This window comes from Protomyctophum bolini (assembly GCF_963924005.1).
Source record: "Protomyctophum bolini genome assembly, chromosome: 1".
Taxonomy (NCBI): Eukaryota; Metazoa; Chordata; class Actinopteri; order Myctophiformes; family Myctophidae; genus Protomyctophum; species Protomyctophum bolini.
Window position 1 is genome coordinate 23812883 of NC_137862.1, and position 20009 is coordinate 23832891.

General features: G+C 44.8%; 2 protein-coding genes across 2 annotated transcripts in view; one reads left to right on the forward strand and one right to left on the reverse strand.

Moving 5' to 3' along the window:
* The window catches only part of adgrg1 (adhesion G protein-coupled receptor G1), a 361835-nt gene that overhangs the window by 274651 nt on the left and 67175 nt on the right, over positions 1-20009 (forward strand). The gene's annotated exons all lie outside the window — the stretch shown is intronic.
* Positions 782-20009, reverse strand: part of LOC308319734 (putative ATP-dependent RNA helicase DDX4) — a gene marked incomplete at both ends in the record, with an annotated part of 52424 nt that continues 33196 nt past the window's right edge. The window contains 11 exons of the mRNA XM_080769911.1: positions 782-793; positions 2214-2343; positions 2692-2846; positions 2992-3144; positions 3236-3378; positions 3466-3505; positions 3602-3637; positions 4404-4457; positions 4881-4958; positions 5059-5079; positions 5650-5703. Of these exons, the coding sequence (XP_080626037.1) occupies positions 782-793; positions 2214-2343; positions 2692-2846; positions 2992-3144; positions 3236-3378; positions 3466-3505; positions 3602-3637; positions 4404-4457; positions 4881-4958; positions 5059-5079; positions 5650-5703 (876 nt within the window). The remainder of the gene's footprint in view (positions 794-2213; positions 2344-2691; positions 2847-2991; positions 3145-3235; positions 3379-3465; positions 3506-3601; positions 3638-4403; positions 4458-4880; positions 4959-5058; positions 5080-5649; positions 5704-20009) is intronic.

Genomic DNA, 20009 nt, shown 5'->3' on the forward strand with positions numbered 1-20009 from the left:
ACTCCACTACATATCAGAGGCAAATATGCTTTTACTCCACTACATTTTTTTTTTTTTTTAATCTCTGAAATGACAAATAAAAATAAACTAATAAGACATTGCTGCGTCTAAAGCAACCACAAAAATGATCAAACATTAGCCAAATTGGTAATTACATCAGAAAGGCAAAGATTTTGAAAATAGCCGATCTACAAGCTCACAACAGCTCGCAGTGCAAGGTATTGCCTTTGCCACTGCAATGCTGTAGCTACAAAAAATCTTCTAACCGCAATGATGAATACTATTAAAAAGTATTGATGGAAATGTTGGAATAAGTACTCTCATTTCTGACTTGAAGGTTTCTTCAACCAATGTTCATGTTTTAGGTTATTAGAGAAAGTAAAAGATGAGTGTTTATTGGTTTATTTTCATTTGCTGCTTTGTTTCGTTTGAACGATTTTAGCTATTTTTGACAGTAGAAAACATTATTTAGCACCATGTTCGAATGTCAACCATGTCAAAAATAGATAAAAATTGCTAAGACGAAAGAAAGTACAGTAGCAAATGAAAGAAAATGTACACTCATCTTTTACTTTCTCTAATAACCTAAAACATGAACCTTGATTGAAAAAAATCAAAAGTTGTCCTTTAAGTAAAAGTATCAATAGTGCTGTATAGAAATACTGTTTCTGTGAAAGTCCAGAATTTAAAATGTACTTCAGCAAAACTACAAAAGTATTGATTTTATAGCTATTTTTGACAAAAATTGAAAAATAACCACCGCTCATCTGCTGGAAAAAACTTAAGGGAGGTGCTGGAGCCACAAAGGTAATATAAGAGAAAATAAAGAGAAGCTCCGCACACTCATCTGTGCATAATCACATTTATTGTTTGGCAAGCTTTCGGTCTACTGACCTTCTTCAGGCATAATCAAAAAGTGACAAAGGACAGAATATATGTTCATCATTTGATTGGATGATTGATCACACCTATGTCAAAACATTTCAATTTGAAAGATAACTCATGGGAGTTGTAGTTCTCAGTGAGACTACAAGGCACCCAAAGACACCAAGTGTCCATTTAGACAAGAGAAAAACATCACAGGGAAAAAATTACAATTATTTAGTAAACAAAAAACAGAAAAAAACAGAAAAAAACAAAAGCCAATAATGCAATCAAATGCAAAAACATCAGGCACATAGCCATCATAAAGCAAAGAGCAAATGTAATCTTTTGTCTTTTGTCATGTGTTTATATAACAACACTCATATCGAAATCTACATTGAGACCTAAGGTTTGTAAACTTTCTAGAGTGTGGATCCAATAGAGCTCTCTCTGGCATAACCTTCTGTCGACATCACCCCCTCTCTGAAGAGTAATAGCTATTTTTGAAAAATCATGAAAATGTGGTGCAAATCTTTGAATGTATATTCACGGGTCTAGATCTTGGTATGAAAACGTTTGGGAACCACTGATCTAATTAACTATTTGCGGCTACATCAAAGTGAAATTACACGCAATTCCATCAACTCCTTTAATGGTAGGCCTAAGTAGCTAATTAGCTAAGCCAGTCCACCATGCAGTGGTCCTTGAGGGTGGTTACTTCCAGGTGGTCCCCATGCAGCTATGGCGTTTAACCAAATGGACCCTTATTAGGGGGGACAGCACACTGCAGCTATGACATCTTTTTCACTGAAACAGTGTTTTTGTACATATGACAACTTTTTTTCTATATTTTTTCTTTAAACTATTTCATGTCAAGGACCCCAAAAATGATATATATATTCCAAAATTGTGCCACATTTTCACGATTTTTCAGACCTACAAGCTCGTAGCGCGGCACCGCGCTATGAGCTTGTAGATCTGCTATTTGTCAATAGCTAAAAGTATAACATAATGCTTTAAACACCAAAAGGGGTTCCCACCCAGAATGGGTTAATCCAACGAATCGATTTAATTGATTATGAATGATTATCTATAATTTATAAAATAATCAATTAGTCCCTATTTTGGTTATGTAATTATAGACAAAAAACTTTAAAAACCAATTTGTTAATATAAATGTAAAATAACACTTATGGGGTTACCGGTAATGGATTCATACATTTAATAAAGTATATATATAATATATACAAAATGCTTCTAATTTTTTTTTTTTAACAATCGATATAGTAATCGCTAAGAAAATAATTGATAGTTGCAACCACCATTACTGAATTGAAGGCTTCCTTTACCTTTCCTCTTTGAATCATATCCAACAACCTTCCTGGAGTCCCACACAACACGTTGCATCCCCTGCAGATGTCTCTGATTTGGTGTCCAGTTGCGATTCCACCATACACCACAACAGGACGCACACATGTCCTACACAGGTCAGATGAGAAAAATGTGTTCATTAATATACTACTATGGCATCATTGGTGTGTTTTATTGGCCTCTGGCCAGTGTGCACTTTTACACTCAAATTATTATGTTCCGTGTTGCTACTACACTATTGACAAAGCTGTATGATCTAAACTGATGTCACTTCTGCTAATAGATATAGTTCAAAATGCCACTGATTGATAGTAGTTCAAAATGCAGAGGACAGCTTACATGTAAGTTTTTCATATTAGACTGCTGCTGATCTCCTGAAAGTTCATCTGAGCTTGCAGATAATTATTTTTTACCATGTGCTACTGCAGAACTTCAAACTATTTTGACGATACACACCCATGGGCGAACTTCCTGGCCTCCATGTAGATCTGATTGATCAGTTCTCTGTTTGGGGCAACGATCACGACCTCAGGTTCCTGCAGCTCACTGAACTGACTAGCTGCCACTCCGTCTGCCATCAGCTTCTGGAGCATTGGCAGCAGGAAGGCAGCCTTTAGGGAGGAAAACAGAGAACCAAGCTCACATCCACTTCGTATGTAGTGGTTCATTACACCACTGGATGTATTTTTAATCTGAACAATGTGTCCTGTCCTGAACCATAAGTCATTCTAGATGAAAGCATCAGCTGAATCTCACCGTTTTGCCTGATCCAGTCTGGGCACAGGCCATGAGGTCTCTGCCCGCAGCGATGATAGGGATGCCATGCTTCTGCACTGGAGTTGGCTTCACATAGCCGGATTTGCTCACGTTCCTTTTCAGGGACTCGCAGAATTGTGCCTCCTCGAAAGTCTGAAAATGGAGACAAACAGGGTTTCATTGCTGTCCAAGAAAACTACTCACGACTACTGAACTGATGAGAACACTGGTAACAGATCATTACCATGATGGCCTTTGGTGGGTTGCTGCCACTAACATCCACCATGATCTGATCATACTTGTCAAAGTTAATGCCAGATTCGTAGTGGGAAAGAATGGATTCTTCATCCTCAGGGAGGGCTTCAGGAATATAGGTCACCTTTGGTCCTAGGGAACGGGATAAGGTTTAGTTAGAATGACTTTTGGACAAGTATACAAGAAATGTATTACAATGGATGCATTTATTTGAATTACTTACTCTCTTCACCTCCATCTTCAGTGTTTTCTGTTGAACCTGTTACAGATAAAAGAATATATATTTTTAGCATGTGTCCCCAATGCAAGCTGAAGCTAACCAACTCAAACATGGAACCTTATCCACACAAATTACCTTTAGAAAAGACTTCTTCATCTTTGCCACGATATCCTGCAGCATTACACAAGAAGGATCAGTTGACATTCACTCATGAACATGACTCATTAATTCACTTTACAATGATGATCATGATAAATTTACCTCCTCCAGAACCTTCTCTTTCACCTTCTGTTCAAATTTTTGCAGTTACACTAACATAGAATTACTTCACGAATACATTTTTATTATTTCTTCCCTTTTCAGGCAAGTAGAGCACAGTTAAAGCACAAAGCTAAAAAATGAAACTGCACACATACAACTATTTTCAAATGCATAATTTTTTTCCCAAAGTGAAAAGAACAAGGAATATTGATTTTAGACAAAATAGAGAAGATTGATGGCAGTGAGCAAACATTGCAGCTGCCTGTTTGCTAGTTGATAGTCAACCATTCCACAACCATCCGCCTCCATAAACGCCTGCACAGGAAGCGCTCATCCATTCGTAATTTCAGGTCACGAAAATGTTTTTAAATATCTTTTGACATATATTTTTGAATTTCCATTTCTGCTAAGAAGCAAGCTATAGGCTTCAACTAATTTCAATACAGGACTTATTTATGTTGCAATTGTGAATTGCAGTGGCGCAGGTGGGACATCAGAAGCATTTGTCAGTCTGTCTCGAGTCGGTGGTGCAATGCAGACACTTTTTTCCACAGTCAATTTTGATTCTACAAGCTTGTTGTGGAATTTTCCAGATAGAGCTGACTTTAACAAACTTTATACCAATATTTACTAACATTACCAGAGAACTTAAGTTGGATTTTTAATAAAAGTATACCTTGACGGAAGCCACCTCTGCCACCTCTGCCTCCTCTTCCTCCACCTCCAAACCCTGGGAAGAAAAAATAATACAATCAGTTCAATAGCAAATCATTTATGGACAATCCAGTGGCCTAGTTCATCTAGTTTAATCCACCTCTCTCCTTAGTTACCTTCTGTAGATCCTCCATCATCTCCATCACTTCGACCTCCTCTGCTGCCTCTTGTCAAGTACAAATATTACCGTCATAAGCTGTAAGAACCCGATTTTACTGTGTATACTTAACTTCTTCCTTGCTTTATATTTCCTTTCAATTTTCAATGTCTATTTTTGGTTGTGGCTCTTTTGGAGCGGGACGTTTGAGAGGTGGGAGGGTGACATAAGAACCACTGATTTCAATGGCTGTCTTGTTAAAGCATGTTTTCACATGGATTTCTTTCAATAAGCTACTTCACCAGTATGAATTATATGTAGATCAGCCACAGCCCGTCTCACCTCTGCCTCCTCGTCCTCTTCTCTCTCCTCCTTCACTGTTCCAACTGCTGGCTCCTCCTCCACTGTTCCAGCTGCTACCTGCTTCATCCAAACAAACATAATCAGACATAGTATAATATAAACATGTACATTTTTAAGAGTGCCAACAGTCAACACCAATAATACTACTAGTACTTACCATTCCCCTTCTCATCAGCTCCTGCAAAACAAGGGCAAAAGTTTAGCTATATTTAAGCTATCAATGTGTTGTGAAATAATGTCACCGACACATACAGTACACGTACACGTACAGTATGGGCTTCATGAGACTTGAAAATAGAATTCCAGAATAATGTAATCTTGATTCATTCATACATTACAAGCATGTATAAGGGTTTAATGGTTTGAGTAAAACTACCGGTACAATTAGTTAATGTATGGTGAAAGCTGAGCTGTTTTGACAGGCTTGCACATAAAAATGTATGTTTACTTGATTCATTCTGAAATACACCTTTCTCTTTTGCATTCATGCGTGCATGAAGAGTTTTCTGCCTTTGGCAGTATCAAGTGAAGAAGGATAGTAAAGAGGGAGAGAGATGGGGAGACACACGCAGCAAAGGTCGTCATGAACGGGACTCGAACACATGACGCCCTGGCAGGCCAGAGCTCATGTAGCATGAGCCTGGGCCACTTGGCCAGCGGGCATCCCTTGGCAACTGTCTTTACTTATCATGCGCAGTAATATCGATAGTATACCACAGATTTGTATGCAGCCCAAATGTGTTCTTACCCGAGTCGCTCCTAAATCCTCCTCCTCGTCCTCCTCTGCCTCTTCCTCCACGACCTGTATAAAACACAGGCAACCTCAATTTGGTAAATTACATCTAATGCTAGATGTTTATTGTTGTGCTTAAGTTATTAACTATGTGTGTTATTTGACATATTGTGAAACCTTAGTTAACGAAGCCTAACAGAACTGTAATTTTTATTCATGCGCAAGCGTCCAACGCAACTAACTTGCCCCTTGAGACAGTAGTTCAATGGTTTTGAAATGTGGGACCCCCCCCCCCATCTTGCATTTACCATAAAGTCAGAGCAAAGTGTAAGACATTCAACTACCAAAGCAATTGAGCTGATTCAGACATCATGCAAATGAGCATTTGCGCCTGTCGTAGACATGCGCAGAGCAAGTTCAGTCAGGGAACCTCAGTCAGCGCGCCGGCCGTTAATTGGGCCACCACAGCATCATCCACATGATTCACTCAGCCAATCACAGCTCACCCCATCTCTCATACCGGCTACTTGAACCAGAGGTTTGCATTCCTCTGCCTTCTTGTTTGCCCACTGCTGCTGTATCAGCGTGCTGCTGTCATACAACTTGCGCTCATTCTGCTTGCTTACTTGCTAATGCTTTATTGTATACTGTGCGCTGCTGTATACAAGTGCGTGCTCAATTCTACTGCTGCTATATGCCACCAGTCTTGCCACTGCCACAAGTGGCGTCTGTCTGGGCGATTATGCACTACGTTGCTTTCACGGTTTTCATACAAATCCTGGTAAGTCAGTGCAGTCTAATTGTTTGGAAGAACGTGCACTGCTTTTGTTCACCGACGGAAATAACCTAGATCAAGTTGAAGCTGCTGCTTAAATGTTCTTTTCTGTTGCCATTTTGTCGTTGTGCCTCGATCACACCGAGATCGCATTTGTTAGCCAATGTATTTCACGTCGGGTCCTGTCCTGCTCACAACACTAGTCAAGGAAGCGGCTTACCTGCCGTCTGCTCTGCTTTCCGCCGTTCTTCACATGTAAATCCAGGCCAAAGTTTTATAATCCGTTTTTTTTTTAACAGTGGTCACGCTTGGGGCGCATTCTTGTCTTGGCTGCGTAGTAGTAGGCTACTAGTCAATATGTGGACGTAATATAGATTCAAGGCAGCAGGATTAAAGTATACACTGCGACTAGTTGTCCACAGTGCAGAGTAGGAGAGTGGCGACACGCTTTGTATAGTTCCAAACATTGTTCCTTTGGCTGGAACTATCACATTGAGATAGAACGAGCACTTCCGCATTCCATTGTTGCCACGGGAATCAACACTGTCGCCACTATTACTAGATCACTCGGAGTATGCCCGCATCGCGTCTGTCAAGCATGTTGCCACGTCTGCACATTATAAGCGTCTTGAGCTTGTTTTATTAAAGTCACTTGCCGGGTGAACGTTGTTTAAACCCGCGGTTCATTTGAAGCACCCTCAGTTTAATATGATGATAAACTTATTTGACGTTGTTGGATTGTTTTCATTATGATTCAAGATAGTTTTTGTGGCTTGTTTTCGCGGACCTGGCTGCTTGTCTGTTCCAATATGGCAACACAGTTCTCGGATCAGAATGAAACGTCCAATGCAGCATCAGTCAGAAGTAAATGGAGTTGACCAGAGCAACTGAGGGAGCAGTGAGGTTGCTCCTGGTTGCATAGGCCCACATGGTACCTGGGTCCCAAGGGATATCTCAGTGTGAATTGTACCATATCATGCATCTAGTGTTGGGCAGAGCCATGCTGGATATTTCTTTTTTATTTTTGGCTGGAGGAATCAATATCATGCCAATTGTTTCATGCTATTTATCTATAAACTAATTGATCCTGCTGTTTAAGTAAATTATTTACCTGGCTATAAGGTGGATGCTTGCACATTCAGGAATCTCAACAATTATTTTAATTGGTAGTCCTATTATGACGTATTTAGGAGGCTAATTATAGGGAAATTAATGATCTGGAATATGTGTTGCAACTATTACCAGTTGTCAAGCACAGTTCAATGTAAGCGGTCTGCAGCTAGAGGATTAAAAAATGCCCAGAAAGCACTTTGGCTCGGTTACATTGGGGGGTCCTCCTTTTCAATGAATCAGATGCAGTACTCACGATGGTTGGAATGTGCTCATGCTCATGAATGGAGAAACAGTCTATGGTACGGACGCACGGGATATAGGCCCTATGCGGGCGCGTAAGTTCTTAGAACGGTGGTGGGTGCCCCCGCCCCGCCCCCAGTGCGGGAGCGCACTCGTCTATTTGTTTGCATTGCACAGTGTGCTCAGTGCGCTATTTCCGAATGCGCCCATTGTGTCAGTGGGTGCTTCAGGCCTCAAGCACCCCCGACTCGCTGCCTATGCCTATGCTTGGAGAAATGGCGGCATGGGTTACAGCAGAGCCATCTAATACTAGAAGAGTTACGATGAGCGGGCAGAAACCAAGCACTGTTCATGCAGCCTGAAAGGCGGACAAGTGGAGTTTGAATACATTGTTTTCAACAAGGGCGGTGCAAATAAGAGCTATTTAGGCATGTGTGCAACATGACAAATGTTTTAAAAATATTACTCAGTGACGACTAAAGTCTCTGTAATGTGTTTGTTGTATGATTACTACAAACAATCTAAAATAAGGGATTTAAGAATACTAAAGCTGGGCTGTTGCCTGGGTCCATGCATTTCTGCCTACTTCTGTCCTTCTACCCATTTGTAGAAGAAGAGCCGCGCCATTGAACTGGCCCCATGAAGTGAACGGAGTTTTCGTAACTCTGTCTTACTCTATGGGTCTGTTTTACAGGTAAGTACATATGGTGCGCCAGGGAAGTGTTTAACATTAAATAAAACGTACAGTCTGTCTTTAAAGACAGGAATTGGCTCATTGCTAACATTTCTGCTATGCTTAGCCCAGGAACAGAGGCGTGGTGTTTTTCCTATGCTCAGTCCAGGAAAAGAGATATGGCGTTACTGCGTTGCTAACACTGCTGCTAAATGATTGATTTGAATTCTATCAGCGTTACGGCTTAGATGATACTACACTGTGACTGAAGCTAACTTGCTTTAACGTCAACTTTAGCTATATCCATGTCATTTAAAGCGATTCATAGCCTGTTCTCATACTGCTTCTGTTTCCATTTCCTGAGCGACAGCCCTTTATACTGATGAGATGAACCTTGGATGCCGGGAAGGTCCTCCCTGTGGGTTGCCGCATACAGTCTTCATCGCAGCTGCAGCCATTACCGATAGGCTCACATTGGTGGTATACGTGGATCTGCTGCTACTGAAACCATGAGGCAGGTCATCAGTTAATCAATCTGCATCTTCACCTAGGCTGCATTTGTTCTATTAATTCTATTCACATGCAGTCGCTCAGCCGCTCAAGTAGTGTTTCGGTTGAAACATGTGTATCCTTGATATGTTGACATGGACGCAGCTCCTTCTACGGTCTTGGGGGAAGAGTACGAAGGGAGATGAGTTGCAGATAAATGGCTGAATTTAATACTTGCCGGCAGATGTAAGTCTTCCGTGTTATTTGAGATACCTTATAAGCAGCGGTGGCATGCTTTTAGTCGGATAAAACCTGGAATGGGAAACTGATCAGTCATAATGAAGGAATCTGCATCACCCATCAATAAGGACGCTCCTCTGTTCCATCTATCGACACGTTACTCAGTGGTATAACTATTGGACCTGTGTTATGGATTATTTCATTCTAAGAGCTGTTCTAATTCCAGGTTCGTCAACGTAGAGATGCTTGTCCTGTTTAATTTCATGTTCTAGCTCAGATGCCATGCTGATGGTTTCGAAGTTGCCTGGAAACCTTCAATCAAACCATGCTAAATTATTCCTGCCTTCTCTTAATTGCAGCTGCAAGCTCATGAGGTTACAGTATGTTTGCCAAATCGTCTTAAAACCTATGACTCTGCAGGGTCCTATTCATCTTTCCAAGTTGCTTTCTGTGTATCCTATCATAGTAGTGCTTTTAGTTAATTGTTTTAAATCTCAAAAGGCATTATAACTGGCGTTCAGCTTTACTCCAGATCCTTCAGTGAGTAATCTACTGGCAATCCTATAATAGTTTTTTTTTTACTTCTATGTGGTGAATCCTATGCATGATATTTCCACTTCTGACTTTGCTTGGATGCCCACCATAAATCTCAAAACAACTAATTTCATTAAGGTATATCTGTGACAGCAACTAACACTAGTCTTTGTCCTTTCTCTTCCATGCCTCATTTTCTGCCATGCTGTCCATCCGCAATGTCATGAGCCCCTATTCATGATGGATTCCGGGAAGCCATGGCCGGGGGTCCTGCAAAAGCTGCTTATTCTGTGTCAAGGCTGTGGGCTGCCTCCTAATCTCTACACGTCACACTCTTTAGGATCGGCGCAGCTACCACAGCAGCACCAAAGTTCAAAATGCTACACTCTACAAGCTTTGGGCTGGTGGTCTTCTGCAGCTGATGAAAGCTATGCTCTGCTAAACGCAAATGCATTTTTCAGGCTCAGAACTAATGAGCTCTGAATCATGTTGGTTACGTTGCTGCTGCTGCATATATTCATTATTTTTGCTCCTTATGCTGCAGGATATTATTAATACTCTTAAAACTGTTTCTGCATGATCTTTCTGTTTCTTAGGCCAGTGGTCCTCTGCTGCTTACGAAAGCTATGTTAGACTAGTCTTGAAAGATATCTTGCAGGCTCAAATACTAACTAGTTGCGAATAGTGTGTTTGCTACTGATTTTCTTTGCTTACTGCAGAAGTGTATAATTAATTCTTAAAACTGTATTTTGTATATTACTGTGGCAGAACTTGCAGCAGCAGCGTTGCCGCATCATGATCATGCATGCGATCATGTTGCCAATTTGCAGCTCCAGGTGGTAGACTACTGGGTACTGATTTCAGACATTAATGATAATGATAGAATGTCCTTTTCGGTGATCCTGGTTGGGTTGGGTTCATGTTGGTTTGCTGCGCAGTGGCAACCAGGACACCGTTTAGGACCCCTGAATTTCAGGGATCAACAGGCGCTGTACTGTTGAACACATTGACCTAGTCATCACATAATGCTAGAACAGGCGCTGTACTGTTGAACACATATATATAGCTTAGGGTTGGTGATGATCTGCTTTTTGGGGGATTCGGATGTTTTGCGCTGTTTGGGGGATTCGGAGTCCCTATGGTCGGGACTGATGCGCTTGACCCGTACCTAAAAAGCAGATCCAATACATCGCCAAACCATAATAAATATATTGCATTGATTATCTTATATTCAATAAATATATATATTACATCCTCCTTGAGTTGTCTGACTGAAATGAGCATTTGTGCCTGTCGTAGACATGCGCAGAGCAAGTTCAGTCAGGGAACCTCAGTCAGCGCGCCGGCCGTTAATTGGGCCACCACAGCATCATCCACATGATTCACTCAGCCAATCACAGCTCACCCCATCTCTCATACCGGCTACTTGAACCAGAGGTTTGCATTCCTCTGCCTTCTTGTTTGCCCACTGCTGCTGTATCAGCGTGCTGCTGTCATACAACTTGCGCTCATTCTGCTTGCTTACTTGCTAATGCTTTATTGTATACTGTGCGCTGCTGTATACAAGTGCGTGCTCACCCACCTCCACCCCAGCTACCACCTGTCGTTTTGGATCTACTGTTTTAGGTACGGGGGATTCGGAGTCCCTATGGTCGGGACTGATGCGCTTGACCCGTACCTAAAAAGCAGATCCAATACATCGCCAAACCATAATAAATATATTGCATTGATTATCTTATATTCAATAAATATATATATTACATCCTCCTTGAGTTGTCTGACTGAACTATTATCAGGCCCAGTACCAGTGGTGGAGAACAAATTTAAGGAATCACATTTCCCATAACATACTTACCTCTGTCATTGTCATCCCCTCCTCCAAATCCTCCTTTCCAGGAGCTCCCTAAAATAAACATACATACATCAGTCACCCTTATGAACATAATTCAACTGATAACAATATTAATTGTCTGTTAAGCCCACTGTTACATACATAAAGGTACACCATCAAGTCAATGGTAGCAATGTTCTTTTTTTATGACTACTTTAAACAGTATATGGCAATATACTATATATGAGTGTTATAGCAAAGGGTTCATTTTCAGTCATAGTTAAAAGAACAGTCAGGATTTTGCTGTGTAGCTATGCATAAACCCAATAAAGTACAGAGGTACAGTTTCATACAAAAGGATGCTAAAAACGTCGATAAACCAAGAAAGCGTTACGCCAGGACTCTGCGACTCTGTGTGTGTGTGTGTGGGGGGGGGGCGCTACTCCACTGGACTCTGCTCCTCGGCTACTCCACTGGACTCTGCGACTCTGCTACTCCACTGGACTCTGCTCCTCTGATGATCCACTGGACTCTGCTCCTCCGCTGATCCACTGGACTCTGCTCCTCCGCTAATCCACTGGACTCTGCTCCTCCGCTAATCCACTGGACTCTGCTAATCCACTGGACTCTGCTCCTCTGCTAATCCACTGGACTCTGCTCCTCTGCTAATCCACTGGACTCTGCTCCTCTGCTAATCCACTGGACTCTGCTCCTCCGCTAATCCACTGGACTCTGCTCCTCCGCTAATCCACTGGACTCTGCTCCTCCGCTAATCCACTGGACTCTGCTCCTCCGCTAATCCACTGGACTCTGCTCCTCCGCTAATCCACTGGACTCTGCTCCTCCGCTAATCCACTGGACTCTGCTAATCCACTGGACTCTTGACTCTGCTAATCCACTGGACTCTGCTCCTCCGCTAATCCACTGGACTCTGCTCCTCCGCTAATCCACTGGACTCTGCTCCTCTGCTAATCCACTGGACTCTGCTCCTCCGCTAATCCACTGGACTCTGCTCCTCCGCTAATCCACTGGACTCTGCTCCTCCGCTAATCCACTGGACTCTGCTCCTCCGCTAATCCACTGGACTCTGCTAATCCGCTGGACTCTTGACTCTGCTAATCCGCTGGACTCTGCTCCTCTGCTAATCCACTGGACTCTTGACTCTGCTAATCCACTGGACTCTTGACTCTGCTAATCCACTGGACTCTGCTCCTCTGCTAATCCACTGGACTCTGCTCCTCTGCTAATCCACTGGACTCTGCTCCTCCGCTAATCCACTGGACTCTGCTCCTCCGCTAATCCACTGGACTCTGCTCCTCCGCTAATCCACTGGACTCTGCTCCTCCGCTAATCCACTGGACTCTGCTCCTCCGCTAATCCACTGGACTCTGCTCCTCCGCTAATCCACTGGACTCTGCTCCTCCGCTAATCCACTGGACTTTGGACTCTGCTAATCCACTGGACTCTTGACTCTGCTAATCCACTGGACTCTGCTCCTCTGCTAATCCACTGGACTCTGCTCCTCCGCTAATCCACTGGACTCTGCTCCTCCGCTAATCCACTGGACTCTGCTCCTCCGCTAATCCACTGGACTCTGCTCCTCCGCTAATCCACTGGACTCTGCTCCTCCGCTAATCCACTGGACTCTGCTCCTCCGCTAATCCACTGGACTCTGCTCCTCCGCTAATCCACTGGACTCTGCTCCTCCGCTAATCCACTGGACTCTGCTAATACACTGGACTCTTGACTCTGCTAATCCACTGGACTCTGCTCCTCTGCTAATCCACTGGACTCTGCTCCTCCGCTAATCCACTGGACTCTGCTCCTCCGCTTATCCACTGGACTCTGCTCCTCCGCTAATCCACTGGACTCTGCTCCTCCGCTAATCCACTGGACTCTGCTCCTCCGCTAATCCACTGGACTCTGCTCCTCCGCTAATCCACTGGACTCTGCTAATCCACTGGACTCTTGACTCTGCTAATCCGCTGGACTCTGCTCCTCTGCTAATCCACTGGACTCTGCTCCTCTGCTAATCCACTGGACTCTTGACACTGCTAATCCACTGGACTCTGCTCCTCTGCTAATCCACTGGACTCTGCTCCTCCGCTAATCCACTGGACTCTGCTCCTCCACTAATCCACTGGACTCTGCTCCTCCGCTTATCCACTGGACTCTGCTCCTCCGCTAATCCACTGGACTCTGCTCCTCCGCTAATCCACTGGACTCTGCTCCTCCGCTAATCCACTGGACTCTGCTCCTCCGCTAATCCACTGGACTCTGCTCCTCCGCTAATCCACTGGACTCTGCTAATCCACTGGACTCTTGACTCTGCTAATCCGCTGGACTCTGCTCCTCTGCTAATCCACTGGACTCTGCTCCTCTGCTAATCCACTGGACTCTTGACACTGCTAATCCACTGGACTCTGCTCCTCTGCTAATCCACTGGACTCTGCTCCTCCGCTAATCCACTGGACTCTGCTCCTCCGCTAATCCACTGGACTCTGCTCCTCCGCTAATCCACTGGACTCTGCTCCTCCGCTAATCCACTGGACTCTGCTCCTCCGCTAATCCACTGGACTCTGCTCCTCCGCTAATCCACTGGACTCTGCTCCTCCGCTAATCCACTGGACTCTGCTCCTCCGCTAATCCACTGGACTCTGCTAATGCACTGGACTCTTGACTCTGCTAATCTACTGGACTCTGCTCCTCTGCTAATCCACTGGACTCTGCTCCTCCGCTAATCCACTGGACTCTGCTCCTCCGCTAATCCACTGGACTCTGCTCCTCCGCTAATCCACTGGACTCTGCTCCTCCGCTAATCCACTGGACTCTGCTCCTCCGCTAATCCACTGGACTCTGCTAATCCACTGGACTCTTGACTCTGCTAATCCACTGGACTCTGCTCCTCTGCTAATCCACTGGACTCTGCTCCTCTGCTAATCCACTGGACTCTGCTCCTCCGCTAATCCACTGGACTCTGCTCCTCCGCTAATCCACTGGACTCTGCTCCTCCGCTAATCCACTGGACTCTGCTCCTCCGCTAATCCACTGGACTCTGCTCCTCCGCTAATCCACTGGACTCTGCTCCTCTGCTAATCCACTGGACTCTGCGACTCTGCCAATCCACTGGACTCTTGCCTATTGAAAAATAGCAGACCTAGAAGCTCGAAGCGCGGCACTCTGTGCCACGCTTCGAGCTTGTAGGTCTGCTATTTTTGAAAAATCATGAAAATGTGGTGCAAATCTTTTAATGTATATTATTTCAGAGCGAACGTTTTTAACTAAAATCTTTGCTTATGGGTGGGGGGGGGGGGGGGGTTGTCACTGGAAAAACATATTTTCAGATCGGGGTCGGCGGCCAATTACATATATTTTTGGGGGTCCTTGGCATGAAAATGTTTGACGACTGACATAGAAACATGGGCTTTTCAGAAAACTGTCAGGATTTAGAAGGCATTTGTAGTCCTCAGGTCTATGTGGTTAATGTATGTTTTGTAATAAATAATAAATAATCTGCAAAGTAACTAGTAACTAATGTTTTCAAATAAATGTAGTGGAGGTAAAAGTATAATATTTGGATCCGAGATGTAGTGGTTAGTACTAGTAGAAGTAAAAGATATTGGGGGAAAAACTCAAGTGCAACTACCTCAAAATTTTAAGGAATGACCGGAAGTACTCAAATTCCCTCGAAAACTGTTTTTAACATTGTAGTAACCTTGCAAAAACATTGTAACGCTAATGACATTGTAACACTGTAATAACATGATTGTAACATTGTAACAACACACTCACCGGTCTGCCGGGTCCACAGGCCGGGGAGAGGCAGGGAGCCAAATCTGTACCTCTCCCCCCCGCTGTTCTGAGGAGGGTTCCAAGAGCAGCAGGCATCATTCTCCTGTAAAAAAAAAAAAAAAAAAGGACTCTGCTCCTCCGCTAATCCACTGGACTCTGCTCCTCTGCTAATCCACTGGACTCTGCTCCTCTGCTAATCCACTGGACTCTGCTCCTCCGCTAATCCACTGGACTCTGCTCCTCCGCTAATCCACTGGACTCTGCTCCTCCGCTAATCCACTGGACTCTGCTAATCCACTGGACTCTTGACTCTGCTAATCCGCTGGACTCTGCTCCTCTGCTAATCCACTGGACTCTGCTCCTCTGCTAATCCACTGGACTCTTGACTCTGCTAATCCACTGGACTCTGCTTCTCTACTAATCCACTGGACTCTGCTCCTCTGCTAATCCACTGGACTCTGCTCCTCCGCTAATCCACTGGACTCTGCTCCTCCGCTAATCCACTGGACTCTGCTCCTCCGCTAATCCACTGGACTCTGCTCCTCCGCTAATCCACTGGACTCTGCTCCTCCGCTAATCCACTGGACTCTGCTCCTCCGCTAATCCACTGGACTCTGCTAATCCACTGGACTCTTGACTCTGCTAATCCACTGGACTCTGCTCCTCTGCTAATCCACTGGACTCTGCTCCTCTGCTAATACACTGGACTCTGCTCCTCCGCTAATCCACTGGACTCTGCTCCTCCGCTAATCCACTGGACTCTGCTCCTCCGCTAATCCACTGGACTCTGCTAATCCACTGGACTCTTGACTCTGCTAATCCGCTGGACTCTGCTCCTCTGCTAATCCACTGGACTCTGCTCCTCTGCTAATCCACTAGACTCTTGACTCTGCTAATCCACTGGACTCTGCTCCTCTGCTAATCCACTGGACTCTGCTCCTCTGCTAATCCACTGGACTCTGCTCCTCTGCTAATCCACTGGACTCTGCTCCTCCGCTAATCCACTGGACTCTGCTCCTCCGCTAATCCACTGGACTCTGCTCCTCTGCTAATCCACTGGACTCTGCGACTCTGCCAATCCACTGGACTCTTGCCTATTGAAAAATAGCAGACCTAGAAGCTCGAAGCGCGGCACTCGGTGCCACGCTTCGAGCTTGTAGGTCTGCTATTTTTGAAAAATCATGAAAATGTGGTGCAAATCTTTTAATGTATATTATTTCAGAGCGAACGTTTTTAACTAAAATCTTTGCTTATGGGTGGGGGGGGGGGGGGGGGGTTGTCACTGGAAAAACATATTTTCAGATCGGGGTCGGCGGCCAATTACATATATTTTTGGGGGTCCTTGGCATGAAAATGTTTGACGACTGACATAGAAACATGGGCTTTTCAGAAAACTGTCAGGATTTAGAAGGCATTTGTAGACCTCAGGTCTATGTGGTTAATGTATGTTTTGTAATAAATAATAAATAATCTGCAAAGTAACTAGTAACTAATGTTTTCAAATAAATGTAGTGGAGGTAAAAGTATAATATTTGGATCCGAGATGTAGTGGTTAGTACTAGTAGAAGTAAAAGATATTGGGCGAAAAGTGCAACTACCTCAAAATTTTAAGGAATGACCGGAAGTACTCAAATTCCCTCGAAAACTGTTTTTAACATTGTAGTAACCTTGCAAAAACATTGTAACGCTAATGACATTGTAACACTGTAATAACATGATTGTAACATTGTAACAACACACTCACCGGTCTGCCGGGTCCACAGGCCGGGGAGAGGCAGGGAGCCAAATCTGTACCTCTCCCCCCCGCTGTTCTGAGGAGGGTTCCAAGAGCAGCAGGCATCATTCTCCTGTAAAAAAAAAAAAAAAAAAGGACTCTGCTCCTCCGCTAATCCACTGGACTCTGCTCCTCTGCTAATCCACTGGACTCTGCTCCTCTGCTAATCCACTGGACTCTGCTCCTCTGCTAATCCACTGGACTCTGCTCCTCCGCTAATCCACTGGACTCTGCTCCTCCGCTAATCCACTGGACTCTGCTCCTCCGCTAATCCACTGGACTCTGCTCCTCCGCTAATCCACTGGACTCTGCTCCTCCGCTAATCCACTGGACTCTGCTAATCCACTGGACTCTTGACTCTGCTAATCCACTGGACTCTGCTCCTCCGCTAATCCACTGGACTCTGCTCCTCCGCTAATCCACTGGACTCTGCTCCTCTGCTAATCCACTGCACTCTGCTCCTCCGCTAATCCACTGGACTCTGCTCCTCCGCTAATCCACTGGACTCTGCTCCTCCGCTAATCCACTGGACTCTGCTAATCCACTGGACTCTTGACTCTGCTAATCCGCTGGACTCTGCTCCTCTGCTAATCCACTGGACTCTGCTCCTCTGCTAATCCACTGGACTCTTGACTCTGCTAATCCACTGGACTCTGCTCCTCTGCTAATCCACTGGACTCTGCTCCTCTGCTAATCCACTGGACTCTGCTCCTCCGCTAATCCACTGGACTCTGCTCCTCCGCTAATCCACTGGACTCTGCTCCTCCGCTAATCCACTGGACTCTGCTCCTCCGCTAATCTACTGGACTCTGCTCCTCCGCTAATCCACTGGACTCTGCTAATCCACTGGACTCTTGACTCTGCTAATCCACTGGACTCTGCTCCTCTGCTAATCCACTGGACTCTGCTCCTCTGCTAATACACTGGACTCTGCTCCTCCGCTAATCCACTGGACTCTGCTCCTCCGCTAATCCACTGGACTCTGCTCCTCCGCTAATCCACTGGACTCTGCTAATCCACTGGACTCTTGACTCTGCTAATCCGCTGGACTCTGCTCCTCTGCTAATCCACTGGACTCTGCTCCTCTGCTAATCCACTAGACTCTTGACTCTGCTAATCCACTGGACTCTGCTCCTCTGCTAATCCACTGGACTCTGCTCCTCCGCTAATCCACTGGACTCTGCTCCTCCGCTAATCCACTGGACTCTGCTCCTCCGCTAATCCACTGGACTCTGCTCCTCCGCTAATCCACTGGACTCTGCTCCTCCGCTAATCCACTGGACTCTGCTCCTCCGCTAATCCACTGGACTCTGCTCCTCCGCTAATCCACTGGACTCTGCTCCTCCGCTAATCCACTGGACTCTGCTCCTCCACTAATCCACTGGACTCTGCTCCTCCGCTAATCCACTGGACTCTGCTCCTCCGCTAATCCACTGGACTCTGCTCCTCCGCTAATCCACTGGACTCTGCTAATCCACTGGACTCTGCTCCTCTGCTAATCCACTGGACTCTGCTCCTCTGCTAATCCACTGGACTCTGCTCCTCTGCTAATCCACTGGACTCTGCTCCTCTGCTAATCCACTGGACTCTGCTCCTCTGCTAATCCACTGGACTCTGCTCCTCTGCTAATCCACTGGACTCTGCTCCTCCGCTAATCCACTGGACTCTGCTCCTCCGCTAATCCACTGGACTCTGCTCCTCCGCTAATCCACTGGACTCTGCTCCTCCGCTAATCCACTGGACTCTGCTCCTCCGCTAATCCACTGGACTCTGCTCCTCTGCTAATCCACTGGACTCTGCGACTCTGCTAATCCACTGGACTCTGCGACTCTGCCAATCCACTGGACTCTTGCCTATTGAAAAATAGCAGACCTAGAAGCTCGAAGCGCGGCACTCGGTGCCACGCTTCGAGCTTGTAGGTCTGCTATTTTTGAAAAATCATGAAAATGTGGTGCAAATCTTTTAATGTATATTATTTCAGAGCGAACGTTTTTAACTAAAATCTTTGCTTATGGGTGGGGGGGGGGGGGGGGGGTTGTCACTGGAAAAACATATTTTCAGATCGGGGTCGGCGGCCAATTACATATATTTTTGGGGGTCCTTGGCATGAAAATGTTTGACGACTGACATAGAAACATGGGCTTTTCAGAAAACTGTCAGGATTTAGAAGGCATTTGTAGTCCTCAGGTCTATGTGGTTAATGTATGTTTTGTAGGGCTGTCAGAACGAATTTCATAATATGAAAGAAATTCGAATATTAAAAAATATATATATATTCGAAAGCTAAAATTGCCATTCGAATGGAGCTTTTATCATTTATTAATTCTATTTAATATTTTTATTTTGTTTTATGTTATTTTATCCGCTCACTAAATGTATTGAGTAACGCATCTACCGCTGTGAAATCTCCCCGGCCGCTTCCACTGCATGTGAAAAGGTGCACGTCCGGTCACGTCGCAGAAGAGGTCATTGATTGGCTAACGTAGGGCCAGATTTCAGGGTAAGCCAATCAGAGACAGTCTACAGCGTGGGCGGGCTTACTGGCAGTAGCACATTTAATCACAGACACACAAACCCTTGTAACACATACATAGATACTAATATACTACGCAGACAGAAATCGCCGGTAGAACGAAAATCATAATACAGTCTCACAACGCAACTTTATTGCACATCTGTGCTTGCCTTTCATCCACGCTTCTATAGCCTTTTAAATCTCATTTCCCATCCACGGGCACAAGCAAAGTGATATCAGCGTCTTCCACCCGATCTGTGGTGTTGTTTCTGACGAGGGTAGCAACTAGTTAGCATGGGAGCTAACATTAGTTTAATTCTGGTCCATATCGTTAGAAGCCAAGGAGTCCTCCTTAATAACACACTCGATGCTGCGTTTACACGGGCAGACACAGACGAA